Source organism: Labeo rohita, chromosome 2, assembly GCF_022985175.1.
Source record: "Labeo rohita strain BAU-BD-2019 chromosome 2, IGBB_LRoh.1.0, whole genome shotgun sequence".
In the NCBI taxonomy this organism is placed as follows: domain Eukaryota; kingdom Metazoa; phylum Chordata; class Actinopteri; order Cypriniformes; family Cyprinidae; genus Labeo; species Labeo rohita.
In genome coordinates, this window is record NC_066870.1 from 28,769,403 (window position 1) to 28,796,569 (window position 27,167).

General features: G+C 38.6%; 1 protein-coding gene across 1 annotated transcript; it reads left to right on the top strand.

Annotated features, from left to right (window-relative positions):
• Positions 1 to 10,169: 10,169 nt before the first annotated feature.
• Positions 10,170 to 25,425, top strand: LOC127174916 (integumentary mucin C.1). The gene is made up of 5 exons (XM_051125604.1): positions 10,170 to 10,233; positions 10,411 to 10,522; positions 10,643 to 11,175; positions 11,433 to 11,547; positions 24,529 to 25,425. Exons 1-5 carry the CDS (start codon positions 10,170 to 10,172, stop codon positions 25,310 to 25,312), a joined length of 1,608 nt encoding a protein of 535 aa, XP_050981561.1. The 3' UTR covers positions 25,313 to 25,425.
• The last annotated feature ends 1,742 nt before the right edge of the window (positions 25,426 to 27,167 follow it).

Consider the following 27,167-nt stretch of genomic DNA (forward strand, 5'->3'; position numbering starts at 1 on the left):
TACTTCTGCAAACAAAGACTGCTGCTTAACAGCATAATAATAATAATAATAATAAATTAAATAATTAAGTAAGTAATTGATGCGTGAAGGTAAAAAAAAAAAAAAGTATACTAAATATTTTCTTCTCCAACAGGAGATCCAGTAAGTTGCAGTTATACTAGAAAACGACCAAAAAAAACGCATTCCATTGCATCTCATCAGAGCTTTAAAGCAAGTACAAAGTTATTATCACAGTATGAAGTTCTACACAGATTCAGTAATGAATTGGTAGATAATTAAACCATGACAGCTAAAAATATATATTTATTTTCATTTACAGGTCTCGTAGCGAGAAAGGGCTCCACAGGATCCAAATGGAGATTCAGTTTAAAGAATGAGCAAGTTGAATACTAATTGCATACATTTTTTATTTTTCTAACAGCTTAAAAAAAATCTGTTCAAAAACGTTTTGGGATTTTTATACAATATACTGATATTACCTGATATCATGGCTGAATGATTTTTAAATTTGATAAATGTATACACTGACTATAGTGAAAAATCTGCAGTTTTTACTCTGATTGCTTGTCTCTGTTGTGCCATGTAAAATCTTTTTATTTACTCATTGTATGATGATTGTATTTTGTGTAATGATTTCTTAATATACTTCAAATAATATAATTTCAAATACATTTACAGCAACATGTACATGTGTTCATATTGTTTTTGTATGTATGGTGCTATCATATCAACTGCAAAATAAATGGTTGAATACCGTACAGAATGTAAGTAAATTTGATGTCATACAATGGCATACAGTGCCTGAAAACTTTATACTGATGCAGCATAAAGATTTTATTTAATGCAGCAGTCAGATCATGTCAAAACCTAACCCCTGACCCTAAGAATACGCAAATATTGTGTTAGATGCATATCTTAATAAGTAACAGAATATATCTGATATACAGTTTGAAGAACTTTCACTTTGTCTTTCCATCCCAGGACTCTGCTGAACATGTTTCATTTTTCTCACAGCCTTAAGACTTGAAATGGACCAGCTTGCTAAATGTAAAGGAAGGGGGTTCCCATTTAAGTTGTTTGTTAAACTAAACTAAAGAACTGACAACCGAACGAGGAACTGAACCAAACTTAAATAACCAGGCTAATGAGACAAGGACAGGTGTGAGTGATTAAACAATGACGTCATAATAGAAAACAGAACAGGAAAGACCAAATAAGGACACATAGGGAAAAACCAACGAAACAGTCCACAGGGGTGTGACACAATGGATCAATTACCTGAAATAAACTGGAAAAAAAAGTATACCTTACAATGTAAGTTGCTTTGGATAAAAATATCTGCCAACTGTATTTGATGTCACTCAGACCACTGGGGATTTATTTATAACTTTGACTGGTGACTGATCTGTGTTGAAGCCCCCTTCCAGTCATGTCTTCCATTGAGCCCCCATCAAACCTCAAATGAAACTATTGGTTATAGGTGTTTTTTTTAATCTACTTCAATAAAACTACATTCAAAGTCCAGTCAGTAAAGCTGCTTTTAAATTATTGTTTTATCTTACAGAGATTAACCTAAAGGTGCTGTCACAATAGCAAAAAAGGTCCAACTGTTTCAGTAGTGTAGTGTTGTATAAAGTACAGCTTATGCAGAAGTGACTTTCGAAAGAAGCGGTTTTCTCTTGGTCAACATGGCAAGTTCACGTGACCAGTCTGAATACGAATGAAACTCTGCGTGCAGAACAGTGTGAGAAACTGTGACCACAATTTAAAGCTTTGCCTAAGAGAAATATCACCTCATAACATTGACAGAAAAAAAAACTTTAAACACTGTATAAAATGAGGAAATAGCAACAACAAAATAAATTCATGAATGAATAATGATTCCTGATCCCAGATTAGTCATTTTGTTGTGTTTATCACTCTGACCACTGAAGATTGTTATCACAGCTTTTCCATTCTGTGGGGAAATGAATTAACAGCACATAGTCATGTCTTCCACTGAGCAGCCATGTTACCACAAATACTACTATGTCTAGAGAGTAGGCAGATGTGTGGTTTCCTCCTTCTTTGATAATGCTATCATCCAAGTTGGTCAGAGCAGTTTGCCCAGTCATCTTGATCAAGGTGATGCTGAGTTGCACAGTTTGTGTTTTTGGGTCATTTTCGGGTCCTTCAGTGTGTTTGCTGGTACATTTTTCTCTGTGAATGAAGTGGCTTTATGACTTGGGGTATGGCGTGAAATAAAGCGAGAGTAAAGTTAAAGATTGTGCATATGTGGTTTTGAGACTTTACCTCCATAGCTCTGCTGTAGAACCGAGTGGTTTTGTGTACATATTGCCTTGTGTGAGAAAAAAAAAAAAAAATACTGAAAACAGTTCATTCAGTCAACATGAAGTATAAAATATGGATTAAATGTATTTGTCATTATTGTGTTTACATACAGACAGACCTTCGGTCAGCCTCAATGTAGGATGTACAATGTATTGAACTACAGAATACAAACTAAAGAACTATATCCCATAACAGCAGTTTTGTAAGTAAGTACCAAACAGGAAAAAGCACATTTCTCCGTCTTAAGGATAGTTCACTCAAAAATGAAAATTCTGTCATTAATCATTCACCCTCATGTTGTTCCAAACCCGTAAGTCCTTTGTTCATCTTGAGAACACAAATGAAGATATTTTTGATAATATTCGCCTTCTGACTAGAAAGGTAGTGAGGACGTCGTTAAAATAGTCCACGTGACATTTGTGGTTCAAAAGTAATTTTATGAAGCTACAAGAATATGTGGTAGTTCTGTTGCTGTCTATGGAGGGTCAGAAAGCTCTCAGATTACATCAAAAATGTTTTAATTTATGTTCTGAGGATGAAGAAGGTCTTACAGGTTTGGATAGACATGAGGGTGAGTAGTTATTGACAGAATTTTCATTTTTGTGTGAACTGTCCCTTTAAGAAAAATTAAACTGCAGCTTGAATTTACTAGAAATTATTTAGTAGAAGTTCATAAAAAGATACAGAAAACAGATAATCCTGCAAAGAATGAACACTAATATCAAAATATCCTTCCTTTCCAGGAATTCCAATTCTGACATAGGGACATATTATGTATGATTTGAGTAACATGTGCAAAAATGTCCACAGACCCCCTGCAGTACCTTCATGGACCCCCAGGGGTCCATAACCCCCCATTTAAACCCTGAATTTAACCTTTAGGCCAACCAAATGTTGTAAAGTTTGAAATGTGTTACCTCACATTAGAAGTGTGAAACCTGAACGATGATGTTCACACTTTTAACTGCTCTTCTTTGCTGCAGAGGGTGGGTAGGTGTTGAGCTTGCGGGTGAGTTGATTGTTATAATTGTGAAACTCTGTAATACAATCGGTTTCACTTTAGTATCAGTATGGATGTACATTGTGACTTAGGTTTAGGTTACTTTCATATCATTGTATAGAGGAAGAGAGAATGTAAACGATTGCTCTCATAATATCACATGCATTTATTTACCAGTGTGCTATGTTATTGTTTTTCTCTAGAGGGTAAACAACAAAAACAAGATTGCTGTTTCCAATCTTCATATAAGACACTGCCAATCGAACTGATCAGATCTTATAGTTATGGAATCTCTGCAACTTGTCCTCCTAAAGAATTTGTAATGTAAGTTTAAATTGCATGTTATGATAGAGATTTGTACTGATTGAAATCTACGGCAGATATTTTTATTATGAATGCTGGATTGCTGCTGTAGAGTAATTAATGAATGAGGTTTGGTTGACATACAGTGTATTTTCTATTCACAGCTTCACCACTGTGAGAAAGAGACACATATGCGCAGATCCAAAAAGTGCCTGGACCATGTGGGTTATATGCACAATGCGAAAAAATCTCAGGCTCGGAGGACACACAGACCACATGTAGGGAGCTTACAGGGAACAACAAAGGTACTAAAATTACAGCCTTAATTGGTGTAAAGGATGAGCATGGGAGAAAGTAAATGTGAGGTCAAAGTAAACAGAAAAGAGTTAAGATGCAAGAGCACTGTTCCTTTTCTGGACCTCATGATCCCGTGCGTTTTATTAAAACTGAGTCATTACCCAAATCAACATTATCTTATCACTTTATCTTATCACTTATTATCTTATCAAATCTTTTTATCTTATCACTTAGAGTTTTCCTAAATAGTAAAAAAGTAAAAGTTCTTGGGTAAGAGATTCCTCACTAAGCTGACTCTATTTACTTTGTTAGTGCACATTCCTAATAATGCGGTGAACAATTAATCAGCTGAAAAAAAATAAATTCTTTAATAAAAATTTGCTTTTGCTCTGGAATACCCAGGCGGAAAAAAAGTGTACTTCCATAATGTACTTGACATGCTCTTTTTTTTACGCACTAATTTTGTATTTAATATACTTAAAAATATTCTTTAGTACTTCTTAAGATAATCTTACAAATATCTACTGTAAGTGCACTCAGATGTGCTATTTTGGGACGCTAAATATAAACAAAACTGTTCTTTTAACATACTATCTCTGTATTTAAGAAAAATTATTTTAGTTATCACTTGTAGCACACTTGAACACTTGAACACTTGAAGTGTATGAAATATGGGTTCAAGTGTACTACAAGCGATAACTAAGTACATATTTTAATACAAAGAAAATATGTTGATAGTGATGGTTTACTTCTTGCCCAACTTGTACATGAAAAGAAGGACGTAAATTAAATTGAATTAAAGGGAAATGTTGTGAAATGTTTCTAAAATTGTTACATATATTGAGGCAGATTGCCGGCAAAAGCTAATTCATGATAGGAGTCCTAAAATTAGGACTGACACACCCATTATTTTTAAGAGTTTCTCTTAAATCAGCAAGTTAGAATCTACTTTTAGCCTCAAATTGTTTTCTGAATATGGCCCCTGGACTCTAATGATTTGTTGTGCATGATAAGCAGTTTTGGCTGAGCTATGCTTAGATTCAGAGACATCGGAGTGTGAAAACTGCTATCAGATTGTGGCAGGAGGAGCAAAAGACTGTCTTTAGGAAAGTTTGATTGGGATTTCTTTTCATCCTCCCACCCTAATGCACAATAAAGCAGTGCTCATAAGTTCAGCTCCTAAGTGCTCATAAGTTCTATGTACACAAAAGGCCTATTTCTCTCAAATATTGTTTACAAATCTGTCTAAATCTGTGTTAGTGAGCACACCATTTGCTTCACGCAGTACAACACATCTCCTTTGGATACAGAGGTGATCAGGTTGTTGATTGTGGCCTGTGGAATGTTGGTCCACTCTTCTTCAATAGCTGTGCAAAGTTGCTGGATATTGGCCGGTGAGAATGCTGGCCATGCAAGAACTGGGATGTTTTCAGCTTCCAGGAATTGTGCACAGATCCTTGCAACATGGGGCCATGCATTATCATGCTGCAACATGAGGTGATGGGACGAATCTTGGGCCAATTTTGGGACAAAGCACTCGACAGCCAATAAGCGTTGGCAGAGATTTTCTTACTATAGGGAGATGAGAGGGTCTGTATTAGGTACTATTGGAGAAAGCATAACGGCCACCTTGGATCATGTGTCGTAAGGTTTCTTGAAGTGGCAACTTTTGAATTTGTAAAAAGTGCGCCTGCCTGGGGTTTGATGCTTACGGTGGCTGCTTAGGATGGAGATAAAGATCGCTGAATAAAGGCTTGGATTTGGTTCTGTTTCTCACATTCATATGGATTCTAAAGGTTTGGATTACAGTGCACAAACAAAATTGATTTCTTTTGTAATTATATTGCGTTTTTTTGTGTATTTTATGGTTCTTTTGTCAGTCACAGCATGTCAGACAAAATGCCCTTTGTGTCCAATGCCAAACAAAGTAAACATTACATAATAAGTAATGGTTAGATGATTGCAGAAATTTTATTCATTTTAAGGTTTTAAAGTGTAGTCTTGTTTAACATTATTTATTCTTTTAAACAAGTTGGCAGCAGAAATCACACAGAGCAGAACAAAATGTTATCTTTTCATATTAGGAAAATAAGTAAACAATTTAATAATGCAGTTGAAAACATAATGCCATTGATATGACTGCTAAATACAATAATAATCAAATTAATGCCGTGTTTTCAATATTCATGAGGATTCATTTGTAAGTTATTTCAGTAAGTCGTTCATACTAAGGCCTAAATAATTTATGTTTTAGCTGTCATCAGTATGTCAGTATTGTACGTTTTAGTGTCTGAAAAAACAGTAAATGTACGTTTTGTAGAACCATGTTTTAGCAAAACACATTTTATCATGAGATCACGTTGGATTGCCTGTGATATTAAATGGCAAAAGCACAAGAGTGCATATCTTGATACCCCATTTAGATCTTGTATCGTTATGATATTGATTGAATAATAAATCTTAATCTTAATCTTAATCTTTCTTTCTTTCTTTACTGCCATTACCTTGGCAAAAAGAGTGCTGCTTACCAGGAATGAAAGACAAACCAAAACTTCATGAAATTGTAAATTACAGAGTTCAGGAACCACAGCGTTGTTCAGTGAGAGCTATACTGTAAGTTTAAATCTGCTAAAATAATCACACCCACCCACATCTATCTCTATCTATATTGGTTTATCTATACATACATACATACATATACATATATATATATATATACACGTGTGTGTGTCTGTGTGTGTGCATGTCTACACATTTGTTTATTTACAGATTTACAACTCTGAAGAACAAAACAATTTGCTCCTACCCAAAGATAGGGTGGGTCCAGGATTACATACAGATCTTGAACAGAAGAAAAGTAACTGAAAAACCGGGCAAGAGAGAACTTCCAATTATGTCTTTAAAAGATTGCTGCTTAAATATAACAAAAGACCAGAACTTCATGAAATTGTGAATTACAGAGTTCAGGAACCACCGCAATGTTCAGTTAGAGCTGTACTGTAAGTTTTAAGCCTGCTTAAATAATCCAACATACACATGCATACACATCTATCTATCTATCTATCTATCTATCTATCTATCTATCTATCATCACACATATCTTTATCTGTCTACACACACACAACTCTGTATTACTATCTTTGTGAGGACATACATTGACTCAATGCAATCTCTAGCTCCTTACCCTAAACCTACCCATCAGAACTAAGTGCCTCAGCCAAACCCTTACCCTAAACCTAATCTTTACCTGATCCCTAAAACCAAGTCTTGACCCTCAAACAGGCCTTTAAAGGGGTCTCAGAAAGTGAGGAGCAGCCAAAATTTTCCTCACTCTGATGGTCTAAAATTCAAACCATCCCTCACAAAGATAGTTGTACAAGTGTACACACACACACACACACATGTATGTATGTATACATATATATATATATATATATATATATATATACACAGTCATGTGAAAAAGTTAGGACACCCTATTGAATTCCATGGTTTTCTGTATCAGGACATCATTTAAATAAACAAAGGGTGCTTGGCTGGTCTTATTTTGAAAATAAAACCTCAGATGAACAACAACACATGACAAATTGCACCGTGTCATTATTCACTGAACAAAAATAAAGCCAAAATAGAAAAGCCATGTGTGACAAAGTTAGGACACCCTTACTGTCAACATTGGAATTAAGAGGGTAAATAACAGTCAAGCACTGATAATTAAATACCTTTGATTAACTGATCATCAGCAAATCCGAGCGCCTCTATAAAAGCATAAGCTTTGTCAGTTTGCTGGTCTGGAGCCTTCAGGTGCACGTTAACACATTGCCAAGGAGGTAAGACATCAGCAATCATCTCAGAGAAGCAATTGTTGCTGCCATCAATCTGAGAAGAGTAATACGGCCATTTCCAAACAATCTGAACTTTATTCACAAGTGGGAGACATTTAAAACAGACACCTCTCCTTCCAGGAGTGGACATCACAGAAAATTTACCCCAAGATCAGAGCGTGTAAAGCTCAGAGAAATGGCAGACAACCCAAGAACTACACCTCAGACTCTACAGGCCTCAGTTAACATGTTAAATGAAAAAGTTCATGACAATACTATTAGAAAAATATGGGACAAAAATGGCATGTTTGGAAGGCTTGGCAGAAGAAAACTTCATTGCAGCATTGCAGCACAGTTTAGGTCTGCAAAGTTGCATCTGAACAAAACACAAGTCTTCTAAACTAATATCCTTTGAACAGACGAGACCGAAGTGGGGATGTTTGGCCATAATGCACAGCACCAATTTTGGTGAAAACCTAAAAAGCATATCAGCACAAACACCTCATACCAAAAGACAAACATCCTGGAGGAGGGCTGATCATTTTGGGCTTGTTTTGTAGCCACAGGACCTGAGCACCTCACAGTCATTGAGTTGACCATGAACTCCTCTGTATATCAAAGTATTGTAGAGTCAAATGCGAGGGCATCTGTCCGACATCTAAAGTTGGGCCAAAACTGGATCATGCAACAGGACAATGATCCCAAGCACACCTTCAAATCTACAACAGAATGGCTGAAAAGAAAAGAATCAAGGTGTTGTGACAGCCCAGTCCAAGTCCAGAGCTCATCCTGACTCAAATGCTGTGGTGAGAGCTGTGCATAAACAAATTCCCACAAACCTCAATAAACTGGAGCAACGTTGAAAAGAAGAGTGGTCAAAATTCCTCCAGAACGATGTGAGAGACTGATAAAGTCACACAGAAAATGAATGCTTCAAGTTATTGCTGCTAAAAGTGGATCTACAGGCAACTGACTCATAGGGTGTCCTAACATTGTCACACATGGCCTTTCCATATTGGCTTTATTGTTGTTAAACAAATAATGACACAGTGTGATATGACATGTGATGATGTTTATCTGAGGACTTATTTTCTAAATTTTAAGACTTGCCAAGGACCAGATCATTTTTTATTATGTCCCGATACATAAAACCATGAAATTCAATAGGGTGTCCTAACTTTTTCACATGACTGTATGTATAGTTTGTGTGTACATATTTGCTTATTTACAGATTCACAACTGTGAGGAACAAAACAATATGCTCCTCCCCAAAGAAGAGTTGGGTCCAGAATTACATACAGATCTTGAACAGAACAAAAGAAACCGAAAACCAGAAAAAAGCAGGCAAAAACGAATTAGCCATTAAGAGCACCCAACCACTGTACTTTTGTTAAAATAGAAGCAAGGTTTTACTTTTGTTTTCTGTATAAAATGTTTAGACAACTTAATTATTTAAAAAGAAAAAACTTCTTTATGCTAATAAAATCTACTGATATTACCAGGATGACTGAATTACTTCTGATATCTAGTTAAAAATCAATGGGTTTGTGTCATTATGTTTGTGCCATTAATTTTTGTATACCCGTTTTGTGTGATTTGTGACTTTTTTTTTTTTTTTTATTAGTATAAAATGCATTTACAGTAAAACATAATCTTGTCCATATTAAGTTGTGTTTTGAATGGTTCTGTAGTGAATATTTGTTATGGACTGGACATTAAATTTCTGTTAAGTACCTCTTTGTATTAGTTGTCTTTTCTGTATATTTTTGACATATATTTTCAACAGAACTGTTGAGAAGAGAAATGATGGAGAAGTGGAACAGGATCCAAAAAGGAACTCTGGACAGCATTCAAACTCTTGTTAACTAATTTTAGTTTGTTTTTCACAATAGATCTTAACATCAATCCACTGCAACTTTACAGAAAATAGTGGCATGTACTGTATGTACTATAGTCCGGTATACAGTAGCTCTAAATACAGTATATTCACAAAAACATACCATGGTATTACCACATTTTTAACATGGTAACATAGAATTTCTTGGACACGTACCATTAAAACACCATGATAGAAAAAAAGACTTTAAAGATACTTTAGACAAAAATCAGCATGTAGTATTATCTTAAAAACATATATTTTTAGTCTATCAGTTTGGTTTATGTAACCAAATTAAAAAATATAAATACTATATTAAAATACTGTAATCATTTAGAATCAATACTGTGATTACCAAAGTAATATCATGCTACAGCACTCTTTTTGGGTCAGTTTTTAGAGGTTAATTTTTATTTATTTATTTATGATGAAGAAATGTGATTGCAGAGGATGGTGAGGCGGTGAGCTTTGTGGGCTGAAAGACTTCGTTCAGCATAGACCCTTCAGTTTCATAATTAGAAGTGAGCAACAGAACAAGATGAAGTTCACTGTATTTGCTGCCTTTCTTTTCTCTATAGGATGGATAAGTGTTGAGGATGCAGGTGAGATTTGATTGTTTTAATGGTTTAGCTCTTCAGATGGTTTGGCTTTAGTAACTTTCAGTCAACTGAAATGTAAAGTGTTTGAGCTGACATTGTAGCTTAAGAGAGAGTGTACATGTGTTGATCTTATACTGTGAATGTAATGATTACTCACCTCAATACAATGTGCTTCTTCAGAATATGATGGACCTCCACCAGACTGCTGTCTTACTGCAAACACCCAAATACCATTTGAAAACATAGTGAATTATACTACACAAGATTCAAGATGTCTTATCAGGGCTGTAAGGCAAGTTCAGAATTATTATAATCTATCACAATATTACATTTTACACAAAGTAAGTAACGAATTGGTGGAAAATTAAATGATGAGAGCTAAAACATCAAGTATCCTTTTTTCCATGTACAGGTTCCTCACCAAGAAAAACAAAACTATTTGTTCAGATCCTGATAGCAAGTGGACTAAGAAAGCAATCAGTATAGTGGAAGGGAGAAGGACAACAAAACCTTACCCAAAACCTGCTACATGCTATACAAGTACAACAAACATGATCCCAACTACAGCTACAACAGACAAAACATCAGGAACAGAGACTGAGACTAGCACAAGTACAACTGTAACACCAGCAGTGACGACAATTACAACATCTGAAACAGAGACCAGCACAAGTACAACTGTAACACCAACAGTGACGACAATCAAAACATCTACACTGGAGACAAAGATCAGCAAAACCACCCTACAACCTTCAGTGTCCAAAGAAAAGCCAGAATCTACTGCAACAACATGTGGGACAAGTGAAACAACTGCACCACCAACAGAAACACCTCTGATCACATCTGCAGCAACTATCACCACTATACCACCGCTTTATCACAGGAAAAAAACACCAAAGCCGCTAATCAAAAAACTTGGGAAAAACAAGAAAGGACTTAGAAAAGGTATGTGCTATACAAGTAAAACATAATCCTAACTGTAAACAGAACAAACAAAACACAGGGAACAAAGTTTGAGACCAGCATGAGTACAACTGTAACACCAATACTGATGACAATTAAAACATCTAGATTTGGTAGCTTTCACTTAACTGAAATGTAGAGAAGTTGAAATGAGTAACTAATGAGAAAGTGCACATGCGTATGTCTTACACTCTGCTAGTGAATACTCACCCCAATAAAATGATGTGCTTCTCTAATAGGCGATATACGTCCAGTACACTGCTGTCTTACTGTGTCAAACACCAGAATTCAACATGAAGACATTCTGTATTATGACATGCAAGAAAAAAATCTATGTCCTGTCCGAGCTGTAAGGCAAGTTCAGAGATTTCAATATATATAACAGTTTGAAGTTTTACACAGATTCAGGAATAATTGGGTAATGGGTAGATAATTAAATGAAGAAAGCTAAAATGTCAAGTATTATTATTATTCATATTTAGAGTGCACACCAAGGAAAACAAAATTATTTGTTCAGATCCAGACAGTTTCTAGGCTGAAATAGCAAAGGCAACAGAGGGTGGGAAAAGCCACCAGCACCCACTTCATACTATACAAGTACAACACCTTCAACAGAAAAAGCACTGGGAAAAGAGACTGAGACCAGCACAAGCACACCTGTACCCCCAGTAGTGATGAAAATCATATTTTCTGGACTGGAGATCAGCACGAGTATAACTGTACCACCAATAGTGACGACAATTGAAATGTCTGGACCAGAGACAAGCTCAAGTACACCTGTACTACCAATAGTGACGACAATCAAATTTTCTGGAAAGGAGATCAGCACGAGTATAACTGTACCATCAATAGTGATGACAATTGAAACACCTGGACTGGAGACAGAGACCAGCAAAACAACCACTCAACCAACTTCAGTGTACAAAGACAAGCCAGAATCTCCTCTCAGTAGTGTGACAACATTTCAGATGGGTGAAACAGAAACATACAGAGTAGTTGGTGATGATATGTTGGGTTTTTTGAGAGAGAGTATGTAGGCTTATACTAACATGAAAATCAATGTTTTTGGGCTGTACTGTGAGTTTAGGGCATAACATTTTTATTGTTATTATTCTTATTTTTATATATGGACTATTATCTATTATCTACTGTCTATTGCATAATCTATTTTTACTGGACTCTTATTAGAAATACATGTTTTGAAGTATAAAATTAGAACTATTTATGTACACATTTTCTTACTTTTTCTTACTTACAGATTCATAACTGTGGAGAACAACATAATTTGCTCTTCTCCAGTAGAAGACTGGGTCCAGGATTATATACACATCTTAAACAGAAGAATAACAACTGAAAAAACAGACAGGAAACAGTTTGCCATCACAAAGATCAAACCACTGGAGCCGGATCAAAGTAGATCTATTGAAACTACAGAGACATTTCAGCTGGATGGGTTGTCCAAGGTGGAGAAGAAAAAGGTGGAGTTGTTGGTAACATCAGTGTCATTTGAAATACATGACGGATATAAAAGCATCAATAATTACTTTTGTTTAAAAAAGGAACAAGCTAAATACTTTTGTATCAAACAGCCTTAAAACATCTGCTGGACAAGTTTGGACAGCTTTTTATGCTTGTATACTGGTAATACCAGAATAACTGAATAACTTTAAAATAAAAGTCTTACAAATGAATAAGGTGATGGTTGTTACGAGGAGTGATTGACGAGAGGCGAGCGGATCCATAAGCAAGCTTTTATTGGGACGAGACAGAGACATGGTCATACAGGCAGGGTAGAGACAGGAGCAGACAGGGATGAAACAGGCGATCCAAGAGAATAATCCGATAAAGACGAGCGATAAATCACAAGGCAGGCGGCTAGACAGACGTAAACGAGAAAACCAGGCAGGAGATCAAAAAACCAGGAACTTGGGAAACACTAGGGAAACAGAAATATAAACAATACAAAGAATCAACGAAACAACAATCCAGGAAGTGCAACTGAGGAGGACCGGGGTTTTATAGGATGCCTGATTGGTCACGGGGGCTGACGCAATCAGAGCGGTGGAGGATGGGAGATGCAGTCCGAGATGCAAAGCGACAGTCAGAGTGAGTGGGTGGAGCGAGAGTGACATCTGGTGGTGAGTAGACAACGGGACACCGACCAGGTTCGTGACATAGCCCCCCCCCAAGGAGCGGCTTCCAGACGCTCGAAAGAAACAACAGTCCAGGGGAGCGGTGGGATGGGAGGGAGACAGGGCGAGGGCAGGAGGACCAGGTCCATGAGGGAAGCCCAGAGATTGAGGCAGGACCGACAGAGCAGGTACCCTCCAGGGTGGGGCCGGAAGCGGAGCAAGAGCCCTCCAGGGCGGAGGTGGAGCAGGAGCCTTCCAGGGAGGGGCCGGAGGCGGAGCAGGAGGCGCAGGAGCCCTCCAGGGCGGAGCAGGAGACGCAGAAGCCCTCCAGGACGAAGCAGGAGGCAGAGCAGGAGGCAGAGCAGGAGGCAGAGCAGGAGCCCTCCAGGGCGGAGCCGGAGGCAGAGCAGGAGGCGCAGGAGCCCTCCAGGGCGGAGCCGGAGGCAGAACAGGAGGCGCAGGAGCCCTCCAGGGCGGAGCCAGAGGCAGAACAGGAGGCGCAGGAGCCCTCCAGGGCGGAGCCGGAGGCAGAGCAGGGGGCGGAGCAGCCCTCCAGGGAGAAACAGGAATCTGCGTCACGGTCTGGGACCTGGGGAAAGCAGGGACAGAGGAGGCAGACAGAGTAGGGGGAGAAGGCGCAGCAGCCCTCCGGGGCGGACCAGGAGGCGGAGCAGGAGGTACCGCAGCCCTCCGGGCGGAACAGGAGGCGGAGCAGGAGGTACCGCAGCCCTCCGGGGCGGAACAGGAGGTACCGCAGCCCTCCGGGGCGGAACAGGAGGCGGAGCCGCCCTCCGGGGCGGAACAGGAGGCTGCGTCTTGGACGGGGACCTGGGGAGAACAGTGACAGAGGATGCAGACAGGAAAAAGGGAGAAGCAGAGAGTTTAGCAGTTAACGCCCCCTCCATAAGAGGTTCTACGGCCGACGCCGACACCTCTGGAGGCTTTGGCGCAGCTTCTCCGATGGGGAAGGCTTCGGGAGCAGACTTGAGACCCGACGGGACCTCTGAAGCAGGCTTGTGATCAGCGGGGAGCTCTGGGTCAGGCTGGAGACCAGACGAAAGCTCTGCAGCAGGCTTGAGATCAGAGGGGAGTTCTGGAGCAGGCTGGAAACCAGACGAGAGCTCTGCAGCAGGCTTGAGATCAGAGAGGGACTCTGGAGCAGGCTTGAGATCAGACGGGAGCTCTGGAGCAGACTGGTGAACAGACGTGGCCTCAGGGGTTGATCTGTGAACAGACGTGATCTCAGGGGCACAGTGTGCAGCCCACACACACCAGATGGCAACCGCCATTAGAGGAAGAGCAGCAGCGGGAGGTTGTGGTGGGTCCAGTACACTGGTTACCATGATAGGCCGTGATCGTGGGATATCTGACGAGGCATGGCACGGCTCCGGGAGGTCAGACGAGACATGACGAGGCACTGGGAGGTCTGAAGAAACATGGAGAGGCTCTGGGCGATCAGACGAGACATGACTTGACTCTGAGCGGTCAGACGAGGCGTGATGGGGCTCTGAGCCGTCGGGCAGGATATGACTTGGTTCGTGGTGACCAACTGTGACCTGACCTGCTTCATGAAGATCAATAGTGAACTGGCTTGACTCTTGGAGATCAGCAATGACCTGACTCGGCTCGTGAAGATTATTAGTGACTCTACTTGACGCGGGGACGACAGCCTTGACGTTGCTTGACGCGGGGACGACAGCCTTGACGTTGCTTGACGCGGGGATGACAGCCTTGACGTGACTGGACTTGGAGGCCGGACTGGACTTGGAGGCCGGACTGGACTTGGAGGCCGGACTGGACTTGGAGGCCGGACTGGACTTGGAGGCTACAGCTGTAGCCTGACTTGACTCTGGAGCAGCGGCTGAAGTTTGACTTGGCTCTGGAATAACAGCAGCAGCATGGCTTGGCTCATGAGGATCTGCTGTAACCTGGCTTGACTCCTGAACAATATGGCTTGGCTCAAGAACAACAGCTGTAACATGACTTGACTCAGGAACAACCTGGCTTGACTCAGGAACAACAGCTGTAGCGTGACTTGACTCGTGAAGAACAGGTGTGACTTGGCTTGACTCGTGGGGAACAGCCGTAACGTGACTTGACTCGTGGAGAACGACAGCTGTGTCTTGACTTGACTCTGGGGTACTCGCCGTGGCATTAAGGAGTGCCATTTTAGCTGCCCATACTGTCACTAGAGGAGTGTCCAGCACGTGGGCCATCCTGACCACAGGTGGTGTCCGGATGGCGGCCATCTTGTGTAGTTGCTTGGAGACGGCGGCCATCTTGGGCTGTTGCTTGGAGGCGGCGGCCATCTTGTGCAGTGGCTCAGGAAAGATGGCTGTAATTTGACTTGAGACAGAGGCAAGAGTTGTAATTTGACTTGACACAGGGACAACAGTTCTGGCCTGATTTGACACAGGAAACACAGTTTTAACTTGACTTGCCTTAAGAGCAGTTCTGACTTGACTTGACGCAGGAACAGCAGCAGCAACTTGACTTGGCTCGGAAACTTTACTTGACTCAGGAAATGCAGCTGCAGCTCCATATAGCTCTGGTATGGCAGCTGTGACATGACGGAGCTCTGTTTCCGCCGCCATCTTGTGAACGGACTCCGCCGTCGCCGCCATCTTGTGAGTGCGCGCCGGCGCTGCCGCCATCTTGTGAACGGGCTCCGCTATCGCCGCCATTGCTCGAGCGCGCTCCGACACGGCCGCCATTTCACGAGCAATCCAGGCGGCAAACGTGTTTGTAGCATCGTGCTCCGGCATGACCGTCCATCTGCGAATGGGACGCGCGGTCGCCATTGCCGCGTTGTCGCGCTCCCTCTGCGCGACCCCCACGGTGCACGGCGAACCCACACACAAAAATGCAAAGTTTAAAAAATCCTCCAGTGACGAGCGCGGGCCCTCGCGTCTCAGTCGTGCACGGAGGGGCTGGTTCACGCCGTCACAGAAAACCTCAATTAATATACAGTCCGGGAGAGTGGAATGGTTAGCAATGGAAATAAACTCACGTGTATATTGTTCAAGTGTGTGTGATCGCTGTTTGATTCTGGATAGAGTTATGTCCGTGTCCATATCTGATGAATGTCCGGGGTGAAAGCTGCTGGATCCTGTTGTGCTGGATTGTTCTGTTACAAGGAGTGATTGACGAGAGGCGAGCGGATCCATAAGCAAGCTTTTATTGGGACGAGACAGAGACATGGTCATACAGGCAGGGTAGAGACAGGAGCAGACAGGGATGAAACAGGCGATCCAAGAGAATAATCCGATAAAGACGAGCGATAAATCACAAGGCAGGCGGCTAGACAGACGTAAACGAGAAAACCAGGCAGGAGATCAAAAAACCAGGAACTTGGGAAACACTAGGGAAACAGAAATATAAACAATACAAAGAATCAACGAAACAACAATCCAGGAAGTGCAACTGAGGAGGACCGGGGTTTTATAGGATGCCTGATTGGTCACGGGGGCTGACGCAATCAGAGCGGTGGAGGATGGGAGATGCAGTCCGAGATGCAAAGCGACAGTCAGAGTGAGTGGGTGGAGCGAGAGTGACATCTGGTGGTGAGTAGACAACGGGACACCGACCAGGTTCGTGACAATGGTAGTGAAAAATCAGCACTTTGATTCTGCCCACATTGATCATATGTTTTGTAAAAATTTTTGGTCATGTTTTGTGTGATGACTTCTATTTTGTGTGTTGCTTTTTTAATTAATTTAAAATAAATGTAAGTATATCAAAATAATTTAACTAACTAGTAAATGCAATGTAATCATATTAATCCATATGCATGTATGGCACTGTAGAGCACATTTATTATTATTAAATTAAAGATGCAGTAAATACCATTTTCTCTTAAAGATGTACTTTTTAGGAATTTTTGTGTTAGGTGGACAGAAGATTGTGAAGTTATGCCTGAAATCTTTATCATCATACAGCTTTAATATTTTGGTGATCTCTTCTTTAAATGTAGTAGTCAGATTACTTATGCTGACAGTGACAACACAACAAATCAGGCAAGAGACCAAGTAAATAGCTATGCGTGGGCAGCTTGGCGAGGAAACATATACTGAGCGCATCTTTTGGTTTAGTTCATTTGTCTTCCTATAGGAAGATGACTCGAAGGAACAAGTTTAGTTTTTCCCACCGCACTTTAGTTTAGGGACAAGTTCTCTCTATTAACTATCTATTAACTACAACTTTTGCCTCAGTGAACACCTAATTTGCTGCTTATTAAAAGTTCATAAGGTAGATATTAAGTTTAGGTATGGCCTAGGATTAAGGACTAGGATTTAAAATACGGTCATGCAGAATAAGGCATTAATATGTGCTTTTTAAGTACTAATAAACAGCCAATATGCTAGTAATATGCATGCCAATAAACAACTAGTTAATAGTCACAATTGGTCCTTTAAAAAATTGTCACCGTTTTTCCTACAGCCCTAGCACCCTTTGCAAAGGTCTTTCTTGTATTCAAACAATCATATTTATAACAAAAAACAAACAAACAAACAAAAACAACAACAACAAAAAAAAACTGATAGCTGTAGTTTCCAGGATTTTACTGTAAAAAGTGTGGTAGTGTCATTTCGGGTTTTATGGATTTAACATAAATTTACATTTAAACAAGGTATTTCATTAACTGACATAATGTTATGTAATGTAATGTTTAGTACCTTTGTAATATACTGATAACCACCAAATGCTGGTGGTGATGTGAAAGTCACATGATTAACCAAAGCTCATCACCAGCCGCTTTTCCACAAGCTGAGAAAAAACATATATAGAAGGTGCGGTGCATGGTGTTATTCACAGAAACATTAAACATTATCATGGTAACACAGATAAAACTGAAATAATGCAATAAACATTAATTTAATAACATTAGATGTCACATACAACCCTACTGTACACATCTGATAAGAAAAAACAAAACAAAACAAGAAATATAATTATTTCAATTTCAGGGAATTCTGGGAATGTCAGTTTATGCTTTTCACTGTAAATTATACATTCTTTTTTACTTTCCATTACCGTAAAAGTATATGTAATGTCCAATACAGTTTTTGACTATATAGTAAGGGAACGTACCATTAACTAATTAAAGGAGAACTCCACTTCCAGAACAACAATTCACAAATAATTTACTCACCCTCGTCATCCAAGATGTTCATGTCTTTCTGTCTTCAGTCGTGAAGAAATTTTATGGTTTTTGAGGAAAGCATTTTACGATTTTTCCCCATATAATGGACTTCATTAATTTCATGGATTTCGAACATCCAAAATGTAGTTTAAATGCAGCTTCAAAGGGCTCTAAACGATCCCAGCTGAGGAAGAAGGGTCTTATCTAGCGAAAATATCTGTCATTTTTTTTTTTTTGGAAAATAAAAATTTGTATACTTTTTAAGCACAAAAGCTTGTGTAGCACAGGCTCTGGGATGCACGTCCACGACGCTATGTACTATTGCAGGGGTGGTGAACGTCGGTCCTGGAGAGCCGCAGCTCTGCAGAGTTTTGCTTCAACCCTAATCAAACACACTTGGACAAGCTAATCAAGGAATGAAGGGTTACTTGGAAGCTACAGCCAGTTGTATTTTTATTAGGGTTGGAGCTGAACCGGAGTGTGCCACCCCTGTCCTATTAAATAACATTGAAATGTCATGCGGAACGTAGACGAAACTACAGACCCAAAGCAAAGCAAACACGCGAAGACTAAGAAATTGCAAGTAAGTCAAATGCTGTTTACAAACAAAAAGGTACAATGATGTCGGACGATTCTGAAGTTGTAGGAGAAAACAAGATGGTGTTTTTCGCCATATTCTACCTTTTTGAGCCAGAGTACACAGACACTGAACTTAGACGTGATTTGTGGTAGTGATGGGAAGTTTGGATCATTTTACCGTCTCTGACATTTGAGTCCGTTCAGCAAAATGAACGAATCTGAAACACAGAACTGAATGCAACTTATAAAGACAGGTGATCACAATGAACCTAATCAAGACACAGGTTAACTAATGATGATAAATGAGGACAGGAAAGAGGGAGAAACCAACATAAACAGTCCACAGGGGTGTGACAACAAGGGGGTGAATAAATTATTTGTAAATTGTTCTTTTGGAAGTGGACTTCTCCTTTAATAGGTTTTTACTTTACATTTTTAGTCGTATTGGTTAAAATCATGGTAATTTTTTACAGTGTGTGTAAAATAGGAATATTGTAAAGGCAACATGTTGCTGTTAAAAAAATGGCTTGTACTAAAGCAAATTATTCAAATATTATCTTTAATTAATTTTTTGTGTTTTTCACAGCATCATTCCAAATCAGCTTTACAGAACATGGAAAGAATAATGAAAAACTCCTAAGATTTACACACATACAAATTTATTTTTTACTGTTGAAATACATTTTGTAAAATTTTAAAATGACTTTTTTTCTATCAAATTTTCCACAACCCCTTGACCAATCTCATGACAAAAATGTAGGGTACAACGGGGCTAAAAGCACATCTTAAGAAAAGGTTCACTGTGGTTCATTAAAAGAATTAATTTTTATTCAGTAAAGATATTGTCAATAAAATATGTTAATATAAAAAAAATATTTTTAAAATACAGAAACAAAATCATTCTAAGTAAATATTCTGAAAGCATTAAGTAAATATTCTGAAATCATTGAAGTAGATCCCATAATATTATTATATTATAATTTAATATAGGTATTAGGGGTGTGCAAAGCAGCCGGTATTTGTATCTGTATTTGTAAAAAAGTATTTGTATTTGTATTTGCATTGGTAAAAATCAAAATAGGCGTAAAAAACGTTACACTTCTACACACTTTTTTTGGCTGGTGGAGGACCAAGAGATCTCAGCAGCAGCCACACTCTTTTCTATTTGGTTGCCCAAATCCATTAGTTTCAACTTTAATGGGTGACGGGAAGCTATGCTAAGGTGAACTGGGGAGTCGCTCTCTAAACAAGGGCTTTAAAAAATGACTTTTTTCGTTTTAACGATGGCAAATCGGCGGTCCGTGCATTCCACAATACAAGACATTAATTTAACAAAACTATTCAAAAGTGGTCATTTTGAAAAGTGTGTCCCCAGTGGAAAATGTGAGTGGAGTTATCATTTAATGTGAGTGTATGCCAGAATGTGCGCTGTAGCACAAAATATAGTATATTTCTTCAAAAGCAGATTGTGGAGACATTTTAATTGTCCACAATCAAAAATCGTTCACACACTAATTGCAATGTAGTTTTGCAAATCCGGAACAGAGGTTGGTTAAGAGAGAGAAAAAAAAAAGCGGAGCGCAGTGTCAGTGAAAGAGTGAAAAATATCTAAAATCTGTTAAGAATGTACAGATCGAGTTTTTAGTTATGTAATGTTGGAGAAAAAGAAACTGTCACTGTATCAGCTCACAGCGGTCTGGGCATAAAATAGCGAAAGTTTTGTAAAGAAATAAAAACAAGAAATATCGCACAAATTTCCAAAAATACAGATTAAATTTTGGGAGCATATGCCCTGCCCCCAACCCCTCCGACTCCTGAATGTCACTCACTCAGCTCATGCGGGCGTGCACTGCGGTCTCATGAGGAAATCAGCTTTTTGATATAAAGTTTTTCTTGTTCCCGAATACAAATATCTTTTTAAGTATTTGTTCGAAATAAGTATTTGTAAAAACACGCTATTTGTGCCTTTCCGAATACCGTATTCGGGTTCGGCTCCACCCCTAATAGGTATACAGTAGTAACAACAAATTATATTTTATTATATTATATGATTAAGATTTTGTCTCAAAATATATGCATCCATTTTAGCGATTCTCCGTGTGACCACAGTTCTGACCTGAAATGTCCATTAAGCTGTAACTTTAATGCTCCATGATGTTTTACACCTAAACCTACCCGATAGTATGAAAAAAACAGAATTTGATGTAAAAACACAGTCGCAAGCATGCTGTTTTAGCTTGTTTTTCAATTTCATCTTTCAGCTCTTTCATCACAAGTCAAGTTTTTGACAGGATTCGTACCCAAGGAATCCAATAAGTCCAAATCCGTGCTGGCTGAGCTACCGAGCAAGCTTGTTACATCCGGAAAGCAAAATATATGGAGCTGTAATCATAACTGTGTATGAAAATGATTACAAAATCTGTAGTGATATGTACTTATTGGTACATATCCAAACTTATTGGTACATATCCTGGTTCCTCAAGAAACATAATTTCTTATTGACTGAAGAAAGAAAGACATGAACATCTTGGATCAAAAAGGGGCGAGTAAATCTGTAAATTTTTGTTTTGGAAGTGAACTTTAACATTTGGAATTTTAACTTTGTTAATATCTTAGTGTGGTATTAGTATTTTTCTTAAGTCTGGACCTACTTTTTCCACCACTGCTGAAAACCCAGAGTGCAAATCAGAGCCAGAACATGAAGTATTAACACACATCTTCACCGCAACTTTGATTATAATACAACTCAAATCTTTTCCAATGACGCAGGTCAAGTTTATGCAATTCTGGTCACCAAAAAACGAAACTTCAAAGATGAGCATATTGCCCACTGGCTGCTCTTTGGTTTACTAGAACTTAGCATATAATGCACAGTTAGGTGCAGCATAGCTATCACTACTTCCTCTCGCAGAACAGAGTGTGATGCTGTGGTCTGTCATCTCGCATCTATATACACCAGAACTTTCTACAAATAGCTCAGAGGACATCATAGACCGTGTTTCTTGCATGTGATTTTGAAACAGGAAATGCGCATGTGGTTGTTCATTTAGGTCTTCATATTTACTTTCATATAATACCAGAAAGGACCACCGTACTATAGCAAATATGGCCGTAGTGAACAAACTCATAAATGTTAACCTTACAAAACAAGAAACATTTGTAGAATCGCATTAAACTACATGCAGTTGTTCATTCTGAATGTCTGAAAAAATACATCATGAAACATCTACACGTGTCTCTGTTAAAGTGTAGGTGAGTGCTGGGTGGGAGCTGGTTTTGTTTTAAGGTCTTGCTGAGAAATGGAAGATCCCACTTAAGCTGAATAAAACTTTTGTGGTTTCATGATCACAGCCCCTTTAAGGCCTCTGTAGTTTCCACACACGTTTAACAGGCCCACATTTTATACCTAATGCTTACAAAGTGCATAAAGATTCCATTTTTAGATGGATGCACTCTCATTTTGACTTTTTTAATGTTGCCCTTATACTCAAAAACTTTCTTGTCAACCTGAGCTGTTGCACGACATATTTATTGCTGTAAGCAAGCACGTCATGTGACATGAATTAGGCCAGCTCGGTTAAGAAACAGCAGTTTGCAAACAGTGCTGGGGAATGTTAATTTTAAAAGTAATGCATTATAATATTGAGTTACTCCCTAAAAAAGCAACTAATTACATTACTTAGTTACTTTTTATGGAAAGTAATGCGTTACTTTACTTTTGCGTTACTTTTTAAATCTGGGCAGAGCTTGCTTGTTTGTTTTTAATATAGAAAGTTCTATTTTTGGCAAATGTAAAAGCCTTTTCACATCAAAAGCCTCAGGCTTTGAGAAAAGTAATTTCACGTCTGTACAGTAGACCACAGAAGAAAAAATATAAACTCTTCAGCAATAAAAAAAGGAAAACAAATGTTAGATTATCTTCAGTAATTTTTACTTATTAGTATGGTTGAATTGCATCATCGAAGGTCGGCAGCAAAGACATTGGTTAATAAAATAGTATTAAATGCATAAAGGACATTTGTATTATTTAACCTATTTAATTATTGCCGGTTTGTGTCATATTCTGAGTTGAATTTCACTGTTTTTATTCATTTTGAAGAATACTGAATCTGTTTTTTGTGAGTGAAGGGGAAGTAACTGGCGTTACTTATTTGAAAAAAGTAACTCAGATATTTTCTTGTCAATTAAAAAGTAATGTGTTACTTTACTAGTTACTTTGAAAAAGTAATAATATAACGTAACTTGCGTTACTTGTAATGCATTACCCCCAACACTGTTTGTGAATGTAGTCATATAAAGTACATACTTTATACTATACGCTTATAAAAAAAAAAGAGTGCTATTATCACATTTTTGAAAATATTGTTTCACCAAGATACTTTCTGAAGTACCATGTAAAAAAATATACTTCAGATGCAAATTAGGGTACATTTTAATCGGTTTGAACACATATTTTTTAGTCTTTTAGCTCAGATTATTGTTTTGTATCATTTCTATAACAAACTAAATAAAAACATAAATAAATACCATATTAGATAAATACTGTGATTTAGAATCAGTACCGCTCTATATAAAATGATGTAATTGTACCATTTAACAGCACTTTTATGGATTTAATTGTTTGTTTGTTTGCTTTTTTAATTAAAATGAGCTATTATGTAGCCAAGTCTATGTATAGAACATAAATTCAACTGAACTGTCATTCTGACCAATACTTTAGGTCTCTATGAACTGAAATGAGCCATGATGAATGCTCATTGTGAATTCTGTAACCCTTTACTTTCCTCTATGTGGTTAAATGCATCTCTTTCTCTCTCACTTTTGGTCTTCCACTCATCACTCATCTTTTCCTGTCCCCGACTGAGGTGTCTGTGGGCCTAGTTGACGAAGAAAAGTGATCATAGAGGGTGGTGAGCTTTGTGGGCTGAAAGACCTCCTTCAACAAAGACCCTTCAGCACAGCAGAAAGTTTCATAATCAGAGGTGAGCATCAGAGCAAGATGAAGTTCACTGTATTTGCTGCCTTTCTTTTCTCTATTGGATGGATGAGTGTTGTGATAGCAGGTGAGATTTGATTGTTTTAATTGTTTAGCTCTTCAGATAACTATTGTGGTTTGGCTTTAGTAACTTTCAGTCAACTGAAATATAAAGTGTTTGAGCTGACATTGTAGCTTAAGAGAGAGTGCACATGTGTTGATCTTATACTGGAATGTAATGATTACTCACCTCAATACAATGCGCTTCTCCAGCAGATGATGGACCTCCACCAGACTGCTGTCTTACTGCGAACACCCAAATACCATTTGAAAACATAGTGGATTATACTACACAAGATTCAAGATGTCTTATCAGGGCTGTAAGGCAAGTTCAGAATTATTATAATCTATCACAATATTAAGTTTTACAAAGAGTAAGTAACTAATTGGTGGAAAATTAAATGTTGAGAGCTAAAACATCAAGTATCCTTTTTTTTCATGTACAGGTTCCTCACCAAGAAAAACAAAACTATTTGTTCAGATCCTGATAGCAAGTGGACTAAGAAAGCAATCAGTATAGTGGAAGGGAGAAGGACAACAAAACCTTTCCCAAAACCTACTACATGCTATACAAGTACAACAAACATGATCCCAACTACAGCTACAACAGACAAAACATCAGGAACAGAGACTGAGACTAGCACAAGTACAACTGTAACACCAGCAGTGACGACAATTACAACATCTGAAACAGAGACCAGCACAAGTACAACTGTAACACCAGCAGTGACGACAATTACAACATCTGAAACAGAGACCAGCACAAGTACAACTGTAACACCAGCAGTGACGACAATTACAACATCTGAAACAGAGACCAGCACAAGTACAACTGTAACACCAGCAGTGACGACAATTACAACATCTGAAACAGAGACCAGCACAAGTACAACTGCAATGCCAGCAGTGACGACAATCAAAACATCTACACTGGAGACAAAGATCAGCAAAACAGCCATCCTACCAACTTCAGTGTCCAAAGAAAAGACAGAATCTACTGCAACAACATGTGGGACAGGTGAAACAGAAACAAAACCCAAAACGCCTGGAGTAGGGACACATTTGACCACATTTGCATCAAGGGACAATACAGTGATCAACACAACACATAATAACACACCTAAGAGGACAAAACCATCAAAGTTACAAATGAAAATACTTAGGAAGAGCAAGAAAGGACTTAGAAAATATCAGATGAGAGTTAACCATCTAAAAAATAAATCCAAATAAAACTGGACAATTTGTATAAATATACACACACATTACAGTAAGTTTGAATGTACTCATGATGGGATGTGAGTTGAAGCACTACAGATATTATTTAGTCCTAGTCTAGGACTGAACTATGGTATTGGTCTTTTAACTGCAGACTATAGAAAATAATGTGACAATTCTGACCAGTTCAGTTGTGTGGTGTGTTTCTACTGTATTTTAAAATATTTTAATTATTGTTAATAAATTAATTCAACAAATATTTGTAAATATAAATAAAATGTAGACCAACAACTTTATTTTTATTACAATAATAAATGAATACAATAAATATTTCTTCTGACGTGCTGTCATTGAAAATTCTTCACACATATGATTTCATGGATAAGCTTTGATTTTATAGATTAGTGAGAGTCAGATGATATGAAATGGGTGAGATGGAAAAGAGGCCTTCGTCATATCGATATCTTACTACAGGCCTAGTGTAAGGTGCAGTGTCACACTATCACCACATGATGGCAGACTAACCTAGAGAAGCTAGTTTTTAGCTAACTGCAGTCTTTAGCTAACCATGAGAACACTCAGTCAGTCAGTTAACCGTTTTACAACAATAGAGATAAATTTGTGAATGTACAACAGGATAAAGCTGATGTAAACCCTTGAAAACAACTGAATTGTCATTTATCCGTGTGAGTTTTATTTTTAGAGGTACTTCAGCAGTTCCACATAAACTAGGCAGCCTATTTCTTAAACTTTCTTAAACTTCAAACTATAATAGTCTCAATGTCAGTCTCAGCACGGTGATAACAATCCAGTTTTACCGCTGGCACTCTGTAAGGCTGGCAGAGAAAGCATACATTCTTCAGCACACTTGCTCCAGACTGACACAAACTAAACCAGCGAAGGTAGAATAATATAATTAGGCCAGCACAATAATGTTGATTTCAGACACAGGACGCTGGGGTGTCTTATTTTGTTTCTTGATTTTCTCTCTGTTTGTACGGGCACGCTTGTTGGGTCACCAATCGTATGGCAGATAGAAATGAGATTCTTAATAAAGCTTGCGATTGGAATGAACGTTGCAGGAAATTACAATCAATACTTGGCTTCAGATGCTCATCCGATATCGAGCCTTTTTTTAAGATGAAAAATGCCTCGCAAAATGTAGGAAACACGGTTACACTGGAAAACCGAGGAAAAGCCTGGTGTTATCAAACTTGAGGATACCTCTGATAAGCCAGAGAGCGGCTTTTATTTAGATCTTGAAACAGGCAAACAAAACAATTGAATTGATTGAGATCAAATCTTGCAGGTGGTGAGATTCACAAACACCTGGCTTGAGATCAGATCGTACTCAGCTTTCCTTTTTTTTATCTTGTATAAAGCATTCTCCTTCATCTGGGGGTGGACAATATGACTGGAGACCCAGCTGCATTTTGTACATAAAATAAGTTGTTTTTCTTCAATAACAATTGTGCTGAAATTGACGATCAATATTGTTTATATCACGGCCGTGAAAAATCTCACATAAACGTGTGAATGTTTATAGCGTTCTCCTTCACATTCATGTGGACATGCACACATTGACACATAGAGCGGTTTTCCTCCTCAGATTTTTTATGGCTTGGCTGAGCCGAGGTCCTCGTAAATCTACAGACGGGAAATAAATGCCAGTGGCCCTTTGCCTGAGTTGGCCAGGCGAAAATGAATGGAATAAAACAGGGCTTAATAGCACGGAGCAGGTAATTACCTTCTCTGGCCTGCTCGTCCGTGAAATATGATAATATTGCACACTAATAAGACGGACACAAACTCCCAGTGCCCATCCACAGGCGTAGGGAAGGGTCACTATGTTTTGCATGTCTGTCATAAG